This window comes from Prionailurus viverrinus, chromosome X, assembly GCF_022837055.1.
Source record: "Prionailurus viverrinus isolate Anna chromosome X, UM_Priviv_1.0, whole genome shotgun sequence".
In the NCBI taxonomy this organism is placed as follows: domain Eukaryota; kingdom Metazoa; phylum Chordata; class Mammalia; order Carnivora; family Felidae; genus Prionailurus; species Prionailurus viverrinus.
In genome coordinates, this window is record NC_062579.1 from 16,714,175 (window position 1) to 16,732,164 (window position 17,990).

A 17,990-nucleotide genomic window follows, 5' to 3' on the forward strand; every position below is an offset into this window, starting at 1 on the left:
GGGTAATGTAAATAGCCTGACAAACATAGCAATAAATATGCACTCCTCTTCAATGCCTTCTATAAACTATCCCTTCAAACAGCTGACTTCTGAAAGTCCACAGATCCAAAATTATATCCTTAAAGATGATCTCGTGTGACCATTTACAGAAGACAAGAAAAACTGTTCAGAAAAGAGAGTCCCCTTGTCCTACTGGAAAGGATGGGCCCCGGGCCTGACTGGGATGTAGCTACAGGGCACCTGTTCCCGGAACATGCAGCTGTTCTCAACTGCCTCCAGGGGACATGGTAATGTCCACAAATGTTTTTGGTTGTTACAACTGTGGGAGTGCCACTGGCATCTGGTGGGTAGACGCCAGGAGTACTACTAAACATCCTACAATGCATGGGACAGCCCCCAGAGCAAAGAAGCATGTGGCCTGAGATGTCAATAGTGAGGTGAAGAGACTCTTCTCTAGAGACAGCTGCCAACTGATTAAAGAAAGGAGACCAGTGTAGTTTAGTAGCTGCCTGTGTGGCAGAAGAGAACGTGCCCTAACACATAGGGGCTTATCCAAAATAATAGGTCAAGAGGTAGCTTCAAGTTTCTGTGAAATACACTGGGCAATGTCTTTTCAGACCACTAATACATGGATGACATCTATAATTCCCCGCTTCTGCCTCAAATATGTAATCTTGTGTCGAATATTCCCCAGCTAACCCTTAGCAGTGTTCGGAACTTTACAATGATTGTGGCAGACTGCTCTTTCAGGAGTCTTAGAATCTCATGCAATCATTCCCCACTCCCATCATTTCTTCTCTGTCCAAGGACATATCTAATGCTACATCCTAAGTTTTCCATCTGTCAGTAGACTTCCAGGTTGTATATTTTATTCTCAAATACATTAACCACTGTTTTATTATTTAATGAGATTTTTGTACCCCACCCCCCCCATCTGGTATCATGGAATGCATCCTTGTATTTCTTACAAGAACTTTCTGACAACACTATGTCAATGAAAGGTCTTTGAAGAGAGTTGCTACTATATGAATGTGATGAAATGTGTATTTCAGGTAAATAGCTCTACAAAGGTCTCCATGTGAAAGGAGATATACAAATATACATACACACATACATAAATCTATAGATACACACATACATACACACTTCTGTAATTTGTACCTAGCTTTTAGAAGGAAGGAAATGTTTATCATAACTACTATGTATTTAGTCTTCAATAGCAAAGCAACTGTTACCAGTTCCATTATTTAGGTAATGCAATTTTGGCATAATGTTATATGCACTTACGTAAAATCGTAAACATATATATTATTTTAATGTTAATGTACTTTTGAGAGAGCATGAGCAGGGAAGGGCAGATAGAGAGGGAGATACAAAATCCGAAGTAGGTTCCATGTGGGGCTCAAACTCACAAACCATGAGATCAACACCTGAGCCAAAGTCGGACGCTTAACCGACTGAGCCACCCAGGTGCCCCTAAAAAAATATTTCTAAAGATCCACCTTCCTGAGGCTTAAGCTTACAATTTTTTAAATTAAAAAAAATCAAGGGGCGCCTGGGTGGTTCAAGTTGGTTAAGCATCCAACTCTTGATTTCAGTTCAGGTCATGATCTCACAGCTGGGGAAATCCAGCCCCACAACAGGCTCAACACTAACAGCACAGAGCCTGCTTAGGATTCTCTCTCTCCCTCTTTCTGTGCCCCTCCCCCTACTCATGCTCACACACCCTCTCTCTCTCAAATATGAACAAAAAAATTCTTCATTAACAAAATCAAAAGACAAGTCTAAACCCAAATTCACCTAAGCCATGCACTTGTTCAAACAGGAAATATTACCTACATGTGTGCAAGGTACTTTGCTGGCAATGTGGATAAAAAGGTATGAAACAATCCCTTCCCTCAAGGAGCCCAGAGTCTCCCAAATGAAAGCATATAAAAAGAGCATCAAAGTGCAATAAATCCAAAAAATACCTACCAATGGTGGAGGCCCTAAGGGGAGCATGAGAAGCTACAATACAGGGATGAGGGAAGGTTTCCCACAGGCAAGGAGTTCACATTTCCTACTACTTCACCGAAGGCCATTTCACCTCCAAGTGTACTGTCCTTTTATAAAAAGACAGTACTTGGGACTCTGTCTCAAGAGATGAAGCACTAACTGGTTTTCCTCTATGACAATCCTTCGGGAGATGGCATGTACTTTACAGGTGATTGGTTAGGGTTAAAGGTGTGTGGCCAAGGGGCGCCTGGGTGGCGCAGTCGGTTAAGCGTCCGACTTCAGCCAGGTCACGATCTCGCGGTCCGTGAGTTCGAGCCCCGCGTCAGGCTCTGGGCTGATGGCTTGGAGCCTGGAGCCTGGAGCCTGTTTCCGAGTCTGTGTCACCCTCTCTCTCTGCCCCTCCCCCGTTCATGCTCTGTCTCTCTCTGTCCCAAAAATAAAATAAAAACGTTGAAAAAAAAAATTAAAAAAAAAAAAAAAAAAGGTGTGTGGCCAAGGCCAGATGAAGGTAAGAAATGAAACTGATTAACTTCAAGCTATGGCCATTTGTACAGCTCAGTCAGGACATAAGAAACTGGATCTACGAGTTTTCTATTAAAGGTAGTATGCTGCACTGTAACCCAAAGGCCACCAGGTGGCGCCAGGCACACGGAAATGGCACAGCGACTTGCTGTGTCCTAAGACCCTATCAGGCTAAACTAAACTCTCAAATGACTTTGTTATTGTTGTTTGGGGGTTTTTTTACAACTCTAAAGGTACAACTTCAAAATTCTGATCAACCTAAGTACAGCTCAAGTACACATCTTTATTTGTATTGAGTGTACTCCTTCCATCAATGACCGTGACCCAATTAGTACATTTTACACTGTGACCTAGTACACATAAATGTATGCACCATGCACATGTCTAACAAGTTTCACATAATACTTACCACTACTAGGCATGATGTGTTATACAGTCTTCTTATAAATGTATATAAGATGTAGGTATGTATATATGTAATCAGGATGAAATAAACACCTGCTGTATCAATACCTTGTCATGTGTAATTTTCATTTTACTTCCATTAGGGTTTTGTTCATTTGTTTTAGCCATCCTATTCCCTCTACTAAAGATGCAAAATTTCTGTGACACAAACCAAAATATCTTACCCATTTTTTGGTTACTTTAATCCTTTCTCTGAGATACTAATTTCTCAATGCCTCTGGACTACTGAATGGTCTTCAGAAGGGCTTTTTTTATATCTTAAATAGGACTTGATTTTTAAGATGATATGCAGTATATTCATTAAAATATTTCACTAACCAAACAGCCGAATCAAGCGAAACAATATAGACCTAAATCGGGGGACTATGGAATGAAGAAGGTGCCCCTCCTTTTATGGGATGGAAAACAACTTGAAGAGATGAAGCCCTTAGCCCACTCCCAGACCTAGCCAGTGGCAGAGAGCCCTAGGCAAGACCTCCCAGGTATGGACATTCACACCAACAGTACTTCACATCACTGCACACTGCCTTCCAGAAACCCGCCCTCTGGGTGAAAGGACCCCCAAATCCACCTCAGATTGATCCCCTTAGATTAAAAGTTTTATGACACAAAAGTCTTATCTAAAAGCAACATGATGAGTCAAGACCGTTAAATCCATTTTTGAACTTGCTCAATCCTTTTTAATTCCTCTTTTTGGTTACCTATTTTACAGTAATGCATTATTTGTAGCCCAGGAAAAGGGTGGTGGGGGGGGAACCATTCACAAGTCGATTCAGAGAGTCAATCACAAATGCAGTGAAAATCTATTCTATAAGGGAACTAAAATCCCAAAACTATTTCACCATCATCTCTCATGGTTAGAGACCTAACTGTATCCTGAGATTACATATATAGTCCCTGTCCCTTTTGCAGCCTCACCTCTCTCTGCAAAATGTGGGTAACAATGCTATTGACCTCCAAAGGTGGCTGTAAGGATTAAATGAGCAAATACATCTGAATGTCATTAGCATATTGCCTGACACATACTAAGACTCCAATATGTTAGTCATACATAAAAGTTCCTTTTTTATGATGATTACACCTTCCCACTGATTATTGCAGCACTTCACCAATATACAAGTTGTCATGGGGTTCTGGAACCAAATAAAGAATCCCTAACTCCTCTCAAATGTTTTTGTTGTAAAGCATAAAACACTGAATTTGAGCTTGAGGCTCTGGCGAGAAACAGAAATTGGTAACAAACTTGTCTTCTCCGTATCAAAATGGAAGCAAATATAAACTACCCTTCACCATCCTCTAATGCACTTCCTTTTGCCTCCCTCTTCTCATGTGTGCAATTTATTAATAGGTATTAATAAGAAAAAAGGACCATGGCCAACTAAATTTCACAAAAGCTGATTAAACAAAGTTAAACAGGTGTTCTTACGGACCTACTTTTCAGAGTCTTTTGTAACCTAATATGCTTTAAAAACTACCAGAGGAGGGGTATCCTATGCAGTGTTTCCCAGTGTTACTTGTTAATAAATGTTTATACAAGACTATTTCATTAGCACTAGTATCCGAGGTACCTTCTTTGTCAACTTCCAGGACATCACTGATTGTTCCCAGCATGAAAATGGCTTTGAGAGGCAGGAGGATGGTGTAGTTAGGATCTAAAACTCTGGCTGGCTGCTCTTGGAGGCCTCAAGACACCATTTAAAAAATCCAACCAGCCTGTTAAGAGGTCTGGCCAACCCCCACCCGATTCCAGCCACCCCAGCTGAGGTGCCAGATGTTCCGGCCCCAGACACGCCCCTGGCTGCACACAGCTGCCTACAGCTGCCTAGGTGACTGCAGCCAAGGCCACAGGGACAAGAACTCCCCGGGTGGGCCTGGCCATCCCACAGACTCAAATATGCCTTTAGGAAGATAAAGGGTCTTTCTCTCTGCACAAGCTTATCAAAAAGAAAACTAAAATGTTGAATTCCCTGGGGTAACGGGTGTGAGGTGGGAGGGGAGACTTCCATTCTTCAGCCATCAAGCTCTGGGCTCTAAGAGATGAGAGAAAGCAGATCGTCACAGAGAACGCGGGTAGCAAAGGGAATGTGCAGAGTATTCAGGTTCCACAAGAAATGGATCCACGGCATCACAAGGGCACGCACAACATAGTGCACAGCATATCAGTGTCAATTCTTCTGAAAAACCAGTGTTAAAGACACCATCCTCGAAGACCAACTGAAGAAATGTCTAAGCAAAAAACAAAGAACTTGGTAATAAATGCCTGAAGTAAAATTAGGATGTCTCGGGATGGACAACTCAGTACAAAACCATGTCCAACCCACATTAGGAAATTCCATGCTCAACACGTAATGGTGCTAGGACCACACACTCACTATCTTTAAAGAGGAACAGAACACTAAATATCTAGAGCCTACTGTATGTCCTTCATACTTCGCTTCATCTCATCTTCTCCAAGTCCTGTATTAAAAATGAAACCCTAAAAAAATTGTTTTAATAAAAATCAAAACCTGTTGTCCTTATCATATGAAAACCTTTAATGGGAGGGAACAGGTTCTGAGTTAAGATTCTGATATCCATACCTGAACTAGTAATTTAACTAAAAACACAATAAGCAATTTTTTAAAGTTCAATCTCGGCAAAATTCAAAGACAGCCCATTAACAAATACCCTTTTTCACCTATCAAAAGGGCAAAGATTTTTAAAAAGAATAAAACTTGGCAAACTTCAGGGAAATCGATGAGTAAATGAAGGTCTCCAACTGTTCTAGAAGGTTATGTGAAATGCATATTCAAAGCCTTCAATGTGTGCACACTATTCTGACCTAGGTATCACTTCTCTGCAATTTTCCTAAGGAAATCATTTAAAGGTTAAATATTTTAGCTATTTAGGATATTTACTGGAGCCATGCTTAGAATAGCAAGAAAAGTTCTAGAAAGAATCTCAGTGAATAAGCAAAAAATGTTTAAATGTATAACATATAATCTGTACGACAGCAGACAGTAGGTCTCTTCATTGAACTGCCCTTAACACATTCACACAACTCCCAGAGTCCCCACCGAGTCACAGGTAAATCTGCAAAATGCTGTACTGAAGGGCCCAGAGAAGTTCAGGATGGTGCAAGTACAGTGTGGGGAAACACCTTGCCAGAGAGGACTCTTTTCTTCCCAAAAGCCTGGTTTTTGTCTCTCCCGGACTCAATCGACCTCCCATCCCATCAAGAAAGGAACTTTGTCTTGGCTAGACTCATGAGAATACCTCCCTTTGGGTTCCTAGGTGACACTGTGATCCTGGACACAGAAAGCAGTCCCATGTACTGGTCAAGTGTGCCCTGGCGCCACACGCCTCTGAATGCCAGCACCACTGCCTGCCTCTGAATGCCAGCACCACCACTTACTAGCTGTGAGACCATGAGCAGGTCACTTAACCTGTCTGTGCTTGAGTGACCTAACCTGAGAGGGTTAGAGAACCTACCTCTAGTGGTGGTGGAAGAAATACATGAGCTAATACACGTCAAGTGCTCAGGACAGTGCCTTAGCACATGGCAAGTGTTCAGCAAGCATAAGCAGCCATTATTGTCACTGTTCCTGTTTTTGAATCAGATATATCCTGGCCAGCTCCGAGTAGAGTGTGAAAAGCTATCTGGTGAACGAAAGAATGAACACATGGTCCGGTGTGTCCTCATACAGATCATCTCTGAACACCTCCTCTTGGTATGGCTTTAGGCTTAAAGCTTCCCACAAATCCTTCCAAATGCCTTACCTTTTGTTCGCTCCCTTCACCCCGACTTTTCATCTGCCTCCTGCCAACAAACAAAGCTGGGAAGGAGAGGCAGGCAAAACACAGAGGACTCATGTAGGGTTGATGGGATTTAGACAATACAGGGGAACTGCAGCGTCAGGCTTAAGGAATGCCCTCCAAATACCTTGGCAGGAAACTGCACATACGGATAGCTTGTGATAAGCTTAAGAAAATAAACGTTTCCAACTGCATATAAAGGCATTCTGCCCTCATTTCTTTACCACACAGGAGGTGACATGGTAGGTTTCTAATTTAAATTGTCTTGAGAGTGTTTATTGTTTAATAACTCCCTCTTCCTCCGCCCCACCCAGCCACTCTCTTGTTCTGCTTTGCTGATCATCCTAAAGGTTGAATACATTCTTCTTCTCAACAGAAGATGAGAATAAAGACTGAAACCAAAACACTTAATCGGGCTTTCACTGGGCACTATGCCACCATGGAGGGCTGCTCATAAACAAGCATGGTTTTCCTAGGGCTCCACAAGGTAGTCCTTTCTCAAGTTCGCCGGTACACTCATGGAGTTGAAATGCCGCTGCCCATCTAAATACAACATGGACTCTGAAACACAAAAGAGAGAACCATGGAGAAGCCTATGGCACCTTACAAAATCATTGTACGGACAGCTAGGCTACTTGGGAACACGAGGGCAACAAGGAGCATGCAAAAATGGCTCTAGGCAGACCCTGTCAGGCTGGGGGTGTGCAAGGATCCTGAGGGGTGAGCCTCGATTCGTGCCCCTTTCCTGTGGCTGCACCAGTCTCTGACCACCAGTGGCCACTTACAGCTGGACTGACCCTTCAGACGGTAGCCAGGTCAGGCAGAGCAGCAACGGCAGCCTGCAGGCCATGAGGCATCCTGGCCGTCAGGGCTGCAGACCCTCGAAAGCGCTATCTCCTAGAGATACGTTCTTGGAGCTAAGAGGCATCTCTATGCTTCCTACAACAATTTAAAAGAAGAAAAATTTCTTTATACGTTCTTCCATTCACTAAGGACAGACATTGCTGCTTACCTCCGTAGGTTCTGGGGAAAACCAAGGGCACTTCTTTTTCTGACATGAACGTGAAATGGAAGACATTGGTGGTCATATGCTCTTTATTCACAAGAGAGGCCACCTCACTGTGCACTCTGACTTGAATGTAATTGTCCCGAGTAAAGCAAACCTAAGAGATTTAGACCTGATAGTTAATCAAGTGCATTAGGAAGGGGAGAAAAGCCAGTCATAAGAGAAACAGTGGCTTTAGAATTAAAAAAAAAAAAAAAAAAAAAAAAACCTTCTCTTCTGGGCCCAAGTGATAAAAAATTTATTTCATCCCTCATCGCACACCTACCTGCGAAGAAAGAAACAGCAGTGATCCAACCTCAACGGGTTTCTGAAACATGATATCATCCACTGCTACTACAAACGGTCGGGAACCACTAGCAGACAAAGGCAGAATTTGGGTCAACCACAAAATTCAGATGATGTCTATTTCTCCCCTAACAATCAGCTGAAGCAAAATGTGAATGATAAGAGAATAAACCTAGGGAAGGGGCAAATAATCATACCAGTGAGAAATGGTAAGGGATGCCAATGTGACGAGATCACCACTCTATCTTTTCCTTTCTGCACTGTCATCACCTTTTCTCAGTAGGTCTTTAATGCACTAACTGACAAAGTCAGAGCAACAGCCTTTGAAAATGAAGACCAAGTGGAGGTGGTATCAGTGTGAAATTGATTGAAAAACAAAGCACATATCCCAACACATCCAGACTGGCCTAAAATGGTTCTTTTCAACGGGGTACTGCAAACTGTCTCTCAGAAGTTGAATACTTTTACTGGCGCCACACTGCCAAACTCACCCAAAGTTACAAGCAGTAGCCCATCCAAGTTCATAGGCTTTCCTCATAAGGAAACCACCAAAGATCCGATTGAAAATGTTCCGCTCCTATAGGGCATAAAATAATTATTAACAAATACAAGCTCATGACCACCCTCATATACAGAACAAAGGAATTAATGCCACAGAACAGAGGTCAGTTTGAAGGCGGATCAAATTTTAGATGAGAATCACCAAAGCAAGTTATCCTCTTTAGATGATTTTTCATTGGCTTACAATACCTGAGGGTGGCAAATTTCCAAGCTCTTCAGTTTTGAATCCTCCATCCACACCGCATGAGGGGGTAAAACTCGACTTTGAAAACTTATAGTCCTGTACAAAAGGAGATTCAGGAAACCCTCTTAATGCCATGCTTTTACTGATGAAAGGTAAAATATATGCAAACAACTCCCAAGATGTTGAGGCCCACGTGGCTCTGGAGAAGGCCAAGGTTTAAATGCTTTCCCAACCTGGAATCTCACCATCCTAACTTACTTTGGATCGAGCGTGCTAAGAAACATCTCATGTATGGTTGTCCTCTCCTCGGCACTGGGAGCCATTTTCAGTAATGATGTGGAGCTGAAGGCAACCCTTCTCCCCTTGTTCACTGGAACACAGGACAAGGAGCTACGATCAGGAGGGTCCCACTGCAGCACTGCACTTCCTGACCTTGGCTGCCTCGGACCCTACAAAGGCAGTATCTCCTGACTTCAAAAAGCCCACCGGAAACTGTACATATATCCCAAAGAAGGCTGCTGAGGCTACATAAAGTGTCCAGCGACTCCCTGCTTTCACACGGAAATACACTGGCTCAGTGTGAGACCACTTAAAGACCACACTTAGACCATCCAGGGCGCCTGGGTGGCTCGGCTGGTTAAACGTCCAACTTCAGCTCAGGTCATGATCTCACGGTCCATGAGTTTGAGTCCCCCATTGGGCTCTGCGCTGTCAGTGTGGAGCCCACTTCAGATCCTCTGTCTCCCTCTCTCTCTGCCTCTCTCTCTCTCTAAAATAAAATAAACATTTAAAAAAGTTTTTAAAAAGACCATCCTGAACCAGAGCCCTGACCAGCAGTTATTTCACTAAGATACATTTCCCATTTTACTAAAAATGAGAAAACAAATTTTTGCACTTAACAAGTATTGTCTAATCAGGAAAACTGTTACACTATGGATTCTGGAATCAAAAATAAGGTATTTTTAATTTCAATAAATTCTCAGCATGAGTAAGACTACTTGACTGGTATGAACAGTCCATACATGCTCTTAAATAACCTCTTCTGCAGTACAGCTAGTGTGCTTTGCAGAACTGTATCTTATCATAAACAAATTAATATACATTCTCCTTGTCTAAAGAGTTCTTCTTCCTCTGGGCTTTCAAGGATGAGTGGATTTACAAATGCCGGCCTAAAGAGGAGAAATGAAAAGAATACAGTTTAAGAGGCTTATAAATACAGTTTTCCCCAGGAAAGGTGGAAGGTGAACAATTTACCCACTGGTTTCCAAGTCTCTGCTGTTTGTTTTAGGTAATGCTTACTCACTGTTTCATATAATAACCCAGGAACAAGTAAGGAGCCCTCTAGTTACAGAGTAAGCTGTATACTAGAAAGTTCCCATTATAAAAAGAACACTGCCTCTCACCAAAAAGTTTCCCCTGATTGTCATAATGAGGAAACAGTCAAAAATACGCTGTAGAATATTCTACAGGACAACTGGCCTGGACCCTTCCAAAAATGTCAACGTCTTCAGAGAGAGAAAATGGCAGGGGGACGCTTTAAAAAAAAAACAACATAATAACTACATGCCATACATGATCTTCGATCAGATCCTGACCCGGGGAAAGAGCTATAAAAGATATTTTAGGGACAAATGGTAAAGTCTGAATATGGATTGTATATTAGATATATAACTGTCTCACTTAAATTTCTTGGATATAATAAAGGCATCGAGGCTGTGTAACAGAATAACCTTATTATTAGGAGACAGATGCTGGACTATCCAGGGGTGAAGTAGTCTCAAACTTACTTTCAAATGATTCAGGGAAAGAGTGTGTACATGTGTGTATTTATAGAGAGAGGGTAAGACAAAATATCAATTGGTGAATTGAAGGTGAGGGCTCTCTGGGTGCTCACTGCATCATTCTACTTTTCTGAAGGTGGCAAATTTCTCAAAAAAGAAAACAGATGGGGGGGGTGCTTTCACTGTGGTAGAATCCAAAGATTTGATGAAACAACAATGGAAACAATGGGAGAGAAATTTTAAATAATGCCACAGGGCCGGAAAGGAGTCCCCCACCCAGGGCCAGCCCCTAGGACCCGCAGGCCTGCCCAGCCCAGTGGGAAAGTGAAGAGTAGCATTCTACACTCACATCTGTTTGACCTTAACTCACTCTTCCAAGGCAGTTTTTCATGAGGCAGCAAAGATTTCTCAATGAGGACCTCTACCTCAAGTTTCTAATACAAATTAGATTCCCACAGGCCCCCAGACTCTGTCCTATACCAATAGCAATCCTGTACTATTTCCTCCCAGCCCAGCACCCACCCCCCACAGTTCAACAGTTTTTTCCCCCTGTTCGAATGCCTTCCGGGTGACTGCTGTTAGGAACCAAGAATTCAACTTAAGGGGAAAAAAGTATGAAGCCAAATAAATTAAAATCTGTAAAATCCAATCTGACTTGGAATTGATGGTACATTAACTCACGAGGTCCAATATTTGTTGCTTTTTAATATACATCCTAACTCTGTCCACTGAAAAGGCTTAGAAATAATGACAAATGAGTAGAAAATATAGTTCTAGTGCCCAGATTCTGGTCTCTAAATACCAGTACTCACTAAGAGGAACCCCAAGACTCCTCAGAGAAATGGCTGATTCTGGGCCTGAGGAAGAAAATGTGTAAAGTGAGCCCAAGATATCCCACCGTACCAGAGAACAGGAAGACTGGTGGGGAAATGTGAAACAAGTTTACTCCAGGAGCCGTTTTAAAGGAGCTCCCACTGCCCAAACACAGTACGCTCTGAGCATCAAGAACAATGGCTGCAATTTACTGAAATACATTTACTATTAAAATCCATGATTTCATTGAGGCTCCTGGGGGCGGGGGAGGGCTCAGTCAGTTAAGTGTCCGACTTTGGCTCAGGTCATGATCTTACGGTCTGTGAGTTTAAGCCCCGCATCGGGCTCTGTGCTGACAGTTCGGAGCCTGGAGCCTGCTTCACATTCTGTGTCTCCCTCTCTCTCTGCCCCTCCCCTGCTCACTCTGTCTCTCGCTCTCTCTCTCTCTCTCTCAAAAATAAATAAACATTTAAAAATATATATATAATAAAGAAAATAATATACTTTTAATAAAAAGATGAAGCAAATATGGCAAAAGTGTTAAAACTTCTAAGTCTAGGTGATGAATATATGGAAATTTCATTATAGTCTTCTCTCCAGTTTTGTGTTTCTTTGAAGTCTTCCAAAATAAAGAATTAGGAAAAAACAGCAATTACCCTTGATTTTCAGAATCACGAGCCACCATTACAAAGGTTGCATCCAAAACAGGACAAAATTCATTGCCGTGTAACTAAAGAACAGTGGAAAGAAAATACAGACATAAGAAATACATTTAACAAGAAGACCTATGACAATTCTAACAGATGTCATGCATGCTTTGGAAAGGGCTGCAATTAGAAAAAGAAAAGTGCTGGGGCACCTGGGTGGCTCAGCAGGTTAAGCGTCCGACTTCGGCTCGGGTCATGATCTCACGGTTCGTGGGTTCGAGCCCCGCATCGGGCTCTGTGCTGACAGCTCAGAGCCCGGAGCCTGTTTCAGATTCTGTGTCTCCCTCTCTCTATGCCCCTCCCCAACTCATGTTCTGTCTCCCTCTGTCTCAAAAATAAATAAACATTAAAAAATTTAAAAAGAAAGAAAAGAAAAGAAAAAGAAAAGTGCATCATTAACCACCATCTGCTGAGTTGCCAGACACAGAACTAAGCTCTGGGTGGGAATGGAGCAAGACCAAGAAGGCTATGGTCTTGGAAAAGGAGAAAGACACCCCAAAATTCAAACAGTACACCATGCGAGAAGGGCTGAGATGGACATGACCTACGGGCTTTGGAAGTATGCGTGACTGAGACTCAAGGGCAAGGGTCACAGAGGGACCCTCTGCATCACCGTCACCTAACTGTCCTGCATTATGCAAAGTTCTGGCTTTCTTGAGGCCTACCTGTCCTCACAATGGCACACAAAGCCAGGTGAAGTGCCCACCGCTCTCATGGACATTAGAATATTCAGGGAACTTCAGTATGCCAGCTACCAGCACACGTTTGTGCCCCCTTAGCTGAGCATAGGGGGCTCCCAAGAAGGGGTAAGGATCACTGGTCATTCCACGTAATGAGTGAAATAGTTACAATGTACAAGCCTTTGAGGCTTTGAGGTATTTCTTCATCCTCTAGGAATCAGTACTTCCAGGGAAGTTATATCATAAAGTCCTATCATAAGCTGAGGGCATACTAGGCTCACTCTTCAACAAACCTCCTCACTAGTCCTCCTCGCTGCTGTCTGTTCAGGCCCACATCACCTTCCCACTCAACCTTCTTCCCACATCTGCTCTAAGCTTGCTGGCAATATATATAAAGCTCTCCACGACAGAGTCCAGATTCCTCTCTGCTCACCAAACACGCCCCTCACACCTGCAACCTTTCCCTAAGCACACCTGACAACTTGGAGGTCTGGAATGTACCGTGCTGTTGAACTCCTCCCATCCATGCCTGAGCCTGGGCCTTCCTCACAGCCACCTTCCTCAAGACACTTCTCCCCACCCCTGCCCCCTCCCCAGGCAGAGGTCATCATCCCTTCCTTGGTTTGCCACCAGACTGGAAACAAAGTCCTCCCTGAAAGTGGTACTCAATGTAACAGAGATAGATACTACTCCCACGGGGAACACTTGGAAATGTGCAGAACTGGTTTTGGTTGTTACACGGCTTGAGGGACATCACTAGCCGGGCAGGGGTAACCAAGGAGCTAAACACCTCACAGTGCGGGGGACTGTCCTGCATAACTAAGAATTTTTCCTACATCCAATGCCAGGAGTGCCTCTGTTGAGAAAAGCTGCATGATACTTAATATACTACAGATCCTCCTCGACTTACAGCGAGGTCACATCCCCACAAATCCATCATAAATTGAAAATATCTTAAGTCAAGAATGCATTTAATACACATAAACTAAAGAACATCACAGCTTACCTAGCCTATCTTAAACATGCTCAGAACACTTATATTAGCCTGCAATTGGGCAAAAGCATCTAACATAAAGCCTCGTTAATAACAATGTGTTGAATATGTCAGGGAACTTATTTAATACCGTTCAGAGAGTATAAAACAGAAAAGCCATATGGGGACAGGCGGGTTGCAAGTGCGTCAGTCCTCTACCCTCCTGATGGCGTGGCTGACCAGGAACTGCAACTCACTGCCACTGCCCAGCACCACATATCACCAGCCCAGAAAAAGATCAAAATTCAAACTTTAAAGTACACTTTCTACTGAACACTCTTTCACACCATCATAAAGCCAAAAAATAGGAAGTCAAACCACCCTAAGTCAGGGACCATCTGTATATCATAATCACCGATTCCAGCACGCCTTCCTTGAGGACAAAGACCATTTTTACTCACATTTGTATGCCTAGCACTTAGCACAAAGACTGGCAGATAGAAAACAATCAATGATTGATGATGTATGAGTTGAGGCAGAAAATTATCAAGCACTACTAGAATGTAAACTGTAAGAGAATGAAACGTTGTTTAGCTCACTGCTATACACTGAGCACAGAACACGCATTCGATAAACTGCTAAGTGAATGTTAAATGAATGGACACGAGGAAGTGGGCTAGGTGACTCACACCCAGATGCTGCTTATGTCAAGGAGCCTACAGTGTAGTCGAAGAGAAAAGATGTGTTCATATGCTGCTCTGCGGAGGAGAAGAGCAGGTACCAGGAGAAAGAATCAGAAGTCATGGGGAAGGAACAGGTGCTATGAGCTGGAAGGATCAGGGAAGGATTGAGCATAAGGTGGCCTGGAAGCAGAGGTAGAATACGAATGTGTGGAGCCAGAACATGAGGATTTCAGGCAAGAAAAAAGAATAAGCAATGATACTCATCCTACTCACTCACTGTTTACATTATGGTTTATTATAATGAACACCTACTAGTGCCAAGCATCAAGAATGCAAAATTGAGGGGCCCCTGGGTGGCTCAGTCGGTTAAGCGTCCAACTTCAGGGTAGGTCATGATCTCTCAGTTTGTGCTTTTGAGCCCCACATCAGGCTCTGTGCTGACAGCTCAGAGCCTGGAGCCTGCTTCAGATTCTGGCCTCCCTCTCTTTCTGTCCCTCCCCCTCACTCGCCCTCTCTCTCTCTCTGTCTCTCAAAAATAAACAAACATTAAAAAAAGAATGCAAAAATGAGTAACTCCCTATTCTTTGAATTCTCAAAATGTCCATCAGCAAGCTCTAAGAAGGTATAGGAATGATAAGTCAGAGGGACTACAGTTGTAAAGGCAGGTGGGAGCCAGTTTGTGGAGCACCTTAGATCCTAACTAGTCAAAAGAGTTCAGACTTTAATCCACAGATAATGGTCACTGAAGGGTTTGGAGAAGGAAAGCAATGTGATTTAAGATTGCCTTTATAAGATCTAACTCATAAAAATCTGTACAATTAACAGAGAGAGCAAAGACTAGAGGCAGGTAGACTATTAAAAGACAGTTAAGGTACTCACAAAGGAGGCAGTGAGGCCTTGAATGAAACACAGAGGCCGAGAGGAAAGGGAAGAAAGAGCTCTCTGGTGGGTTGCTATGGGTGATGAATTTGCAAGACTTGGCAAAAGGCTGTATAGGAAAGGACGAAATTAAAGATATGACAAAGGTTTGGACCCAGGGCAGCAAAGGGGGAAATGGAGGAGGATCAGGATTGGGAAGGAAGCTGAGGTACTCAGTTTGTCACACACCTGATTTAAGGTAGCAAGAGCACGTGTAGGAGGAGAGATAAAACAGGCGTGCAGAAAGATGAGTCTGAAGGTCAAGCCCAGAAAATATTTGGGATCACCTCCATAGTAATGATAATAAATGAACATTATTGTCAACATTTGATTAGTGGTTACTGTGTGACAGGCAATGTACCAACTAATTCCTATGGTTAGGTTGTTTTTTCATTTCATGCTTGCCACACAATAAAACATGGTACTATTACTGTTTCCACGTTACACTTGAGAAAATGCAAACTCAGAGAAGGTAAGTAATTTACCCACATTCACATGGCTAATAAGCAGCAGAGTTGGGATTTGAACCTACATGTACCTAAACCAGAGGCAAAGCACCTACCGCCAAGCTTCCTATCTGGAATAGAAAGGATCACTCAAGTCTTGAGTTACTAGTCAAAATGGTCAATGAGAAATACAAACTTAAAACAGAAGTTTGTACTTGTCTGACAGTGATTTTCATTGGCCCTCTCCCCACAATAACTCCTGTAACTCTTTTCAACCTATTTGGCCCAGATTCAAATTACCTTGATTCCTATGGCAGGAATCTGAGCAGTCTAGGAATCAACCATGAAGATTAAAAAATGCAGACAGGGGCCGCCTGGGCAACCCAGTCGGTTAAATGTCCGACTCTTGACTTCGGCTCAGGTCATGATCCCAGGGTGGTTGCATCAAGCCCCGAGTTGTGCTCCTTACTGGGCATGGAGCCTGCTTGAGATATTCATTCTCATTCTCTCTCTCCCTCCCTCCATCTCCCTCCACCTCCTCTCCCTCCTCCTCTTCCTCCTCCTTCTCTCTGCCCCTCTCCGCCCCTCAAAACAAATAAACTTAAAAAAAAACAGTGTGGACTAATCATAGCAGCATCCCCATCATGCTTACTGTGTTTTGTTCTAACAACAGTATTACTGTCAGCTATGACAACATGGAACTTAAAGAATCCAACTGCTTACAGAGAGCCCCAAATAAAAAACTACTTAACTATTTTGACAAAAACTTTAGTTACTGCAGAACAAGCTTTAGACTTTTTCCAAAAGGTGAAGTACTTCATAATTCCAGAAGAGAAAAAGTCTATCTGAATAATGAGCCTACTAAATACTCCGGCGTAACTGAAGAAGTCATTCTTTTTTTTTCCTTATTTTTTTTATTTGAGCATAGTTGACAATGTCACATTAGTTTCAGGTGTACAACACAGTGATTCAACAAGTTTATACGTTATGCTGTGCTCACCAGAATGAGTCATTCTTTTTTTTTTTGAGAGAGAGAGAGAGAGAGAGAGAGAATTCCACGCAGGCTCTGCACTGTCAGCACGGAGCCCAAGGCAGAGCTCAAATTCAACCGCAAGATCATGATCTGAACCAAAGCTGGCAGCTTACCTGAGCCACCCAGGTGCACCCAGAATGAGTCATTCTTAAATAAATTTTCACAATGAAACGTGGGACATACTCTGAATTATCTGATTTCTGTGCTATTATCCTCTTTGAGGTACTTGTTTCTTGTCAAATTTCTTCATTTCTTTATAACAGCTACTCAGAGTTCTGCTCCTTAGTGGGGCTGTTCCTAACTGCTACCTTTAGTCTAAGTGACTGTTATGGGTTGACTTGTGTCCTCCAAAAATATATGAAGTCCTACCCCTTGGTACCTCCGAACATACCTTTACTTAGAAATAGGGCCGTTTCAGATATAATCAGTTAAGATGAGGTCATATTGCAGTAGGGTGGTCCCTTAATCCCATATTACTGATGTCCTTATAAGAAGAGAAGAGGGGCACCTGGCTGGCTCAGTCGGTAGGGCATGCAACTCTCGATCTTGGGGTCATGAGTCTCAGCCCCACGCTGGGCAAAGAGATTATTTAATAAAAAAGAAGAAGAAGAGGAGAGACGCAAAGGCACAGACACCCAAGGGCGAAAGAGCACGTGGCAATGGAAGCCGAGATCAAAGCGTTCAAGCTGCAAGCCAAGGAATACCAAGGAATGCCACCAAACCATGAGAAGATAGGAAGAAGCAAAGAAGGATTCTCCCCCTACAAACTGTAGAGGGAGCATGGTCATGCTGAAGCCTTGATTCTGGGCTTCTGGCTGCCAAACTGTGAGATAATTAATTTGTTATTTTTAGCCACCCAGTTTGTGGTACTTTGTTCCAGCAGCCCGAGGAAACTAACACAGGGACCAGTAAGTACCATTCGTGCCTGATGTAACTCAGACTTTTGTGAAATTCTCTGGGGCAAAACCAGAAATAAGCACCTTGACACGTAGCCATATATGATTTGAAAGTAATAAACAATGAACCGAGACACCAAACAAAGTGTCAGTCTTTGTCCAGGAAGAACACATTAATAACCCACCA

The 17,990-nt window shown here is 42.9% G+C and overlaps 1 protein-coding gene across 3 annotated transcripts in view; it reads right to left on the reverse strand.

Annotated features, from left to right (window-relative positions):
* Positions 1-3,635: 3,635 nt before the first annotated feature.
* ACOT9 (acyl-CoA thioesterase 9) overlaps positions 3,636-17,990 on the reverse strand; it is a 28,018-nt gene continuing 13,663 nt past the window's right edge. For 2 of the 3 annotated variants that reach the window (XM_047844321.1, XM_047844320.1), the window contains 8 exons: positions 12,124-12,197; positions 9,975-10,042; positions 9,132-9,243; positions 8,879-8,969; positions 8,620-8,705; positions 8,109-8,196; positions 7,790-7,940; positions 3,636-7,338 (listed from right to left, as the gene is read on the reverse strand). In XM_047844321.1, the coding sequence (XP_047700277.1) occupies positions 7,250-7,338; positions 7,790-7,940; positions 8,109-8,196; positions 8,620-8,705; positions 8,879-8,969; positions 9,132-9,243; positions 9,975-10,042; positions 12,124-12,197 (759 nt within the window). In that variant the 3' untranslated portion in view covers positions 3,636-7,249. The remainder of the gene's footprint in view (positions 7,339-7,789; positions 7,941-8,108; positions 8,197-8,619; positions 8,706-8,878; positions 8,970-9,131; positions 9,244-9,974; positions 10,043-12,123; positions 12,198-17,990) is intronic. The other variant, XM_047844322.1, reaches the window with a different exon arrangement.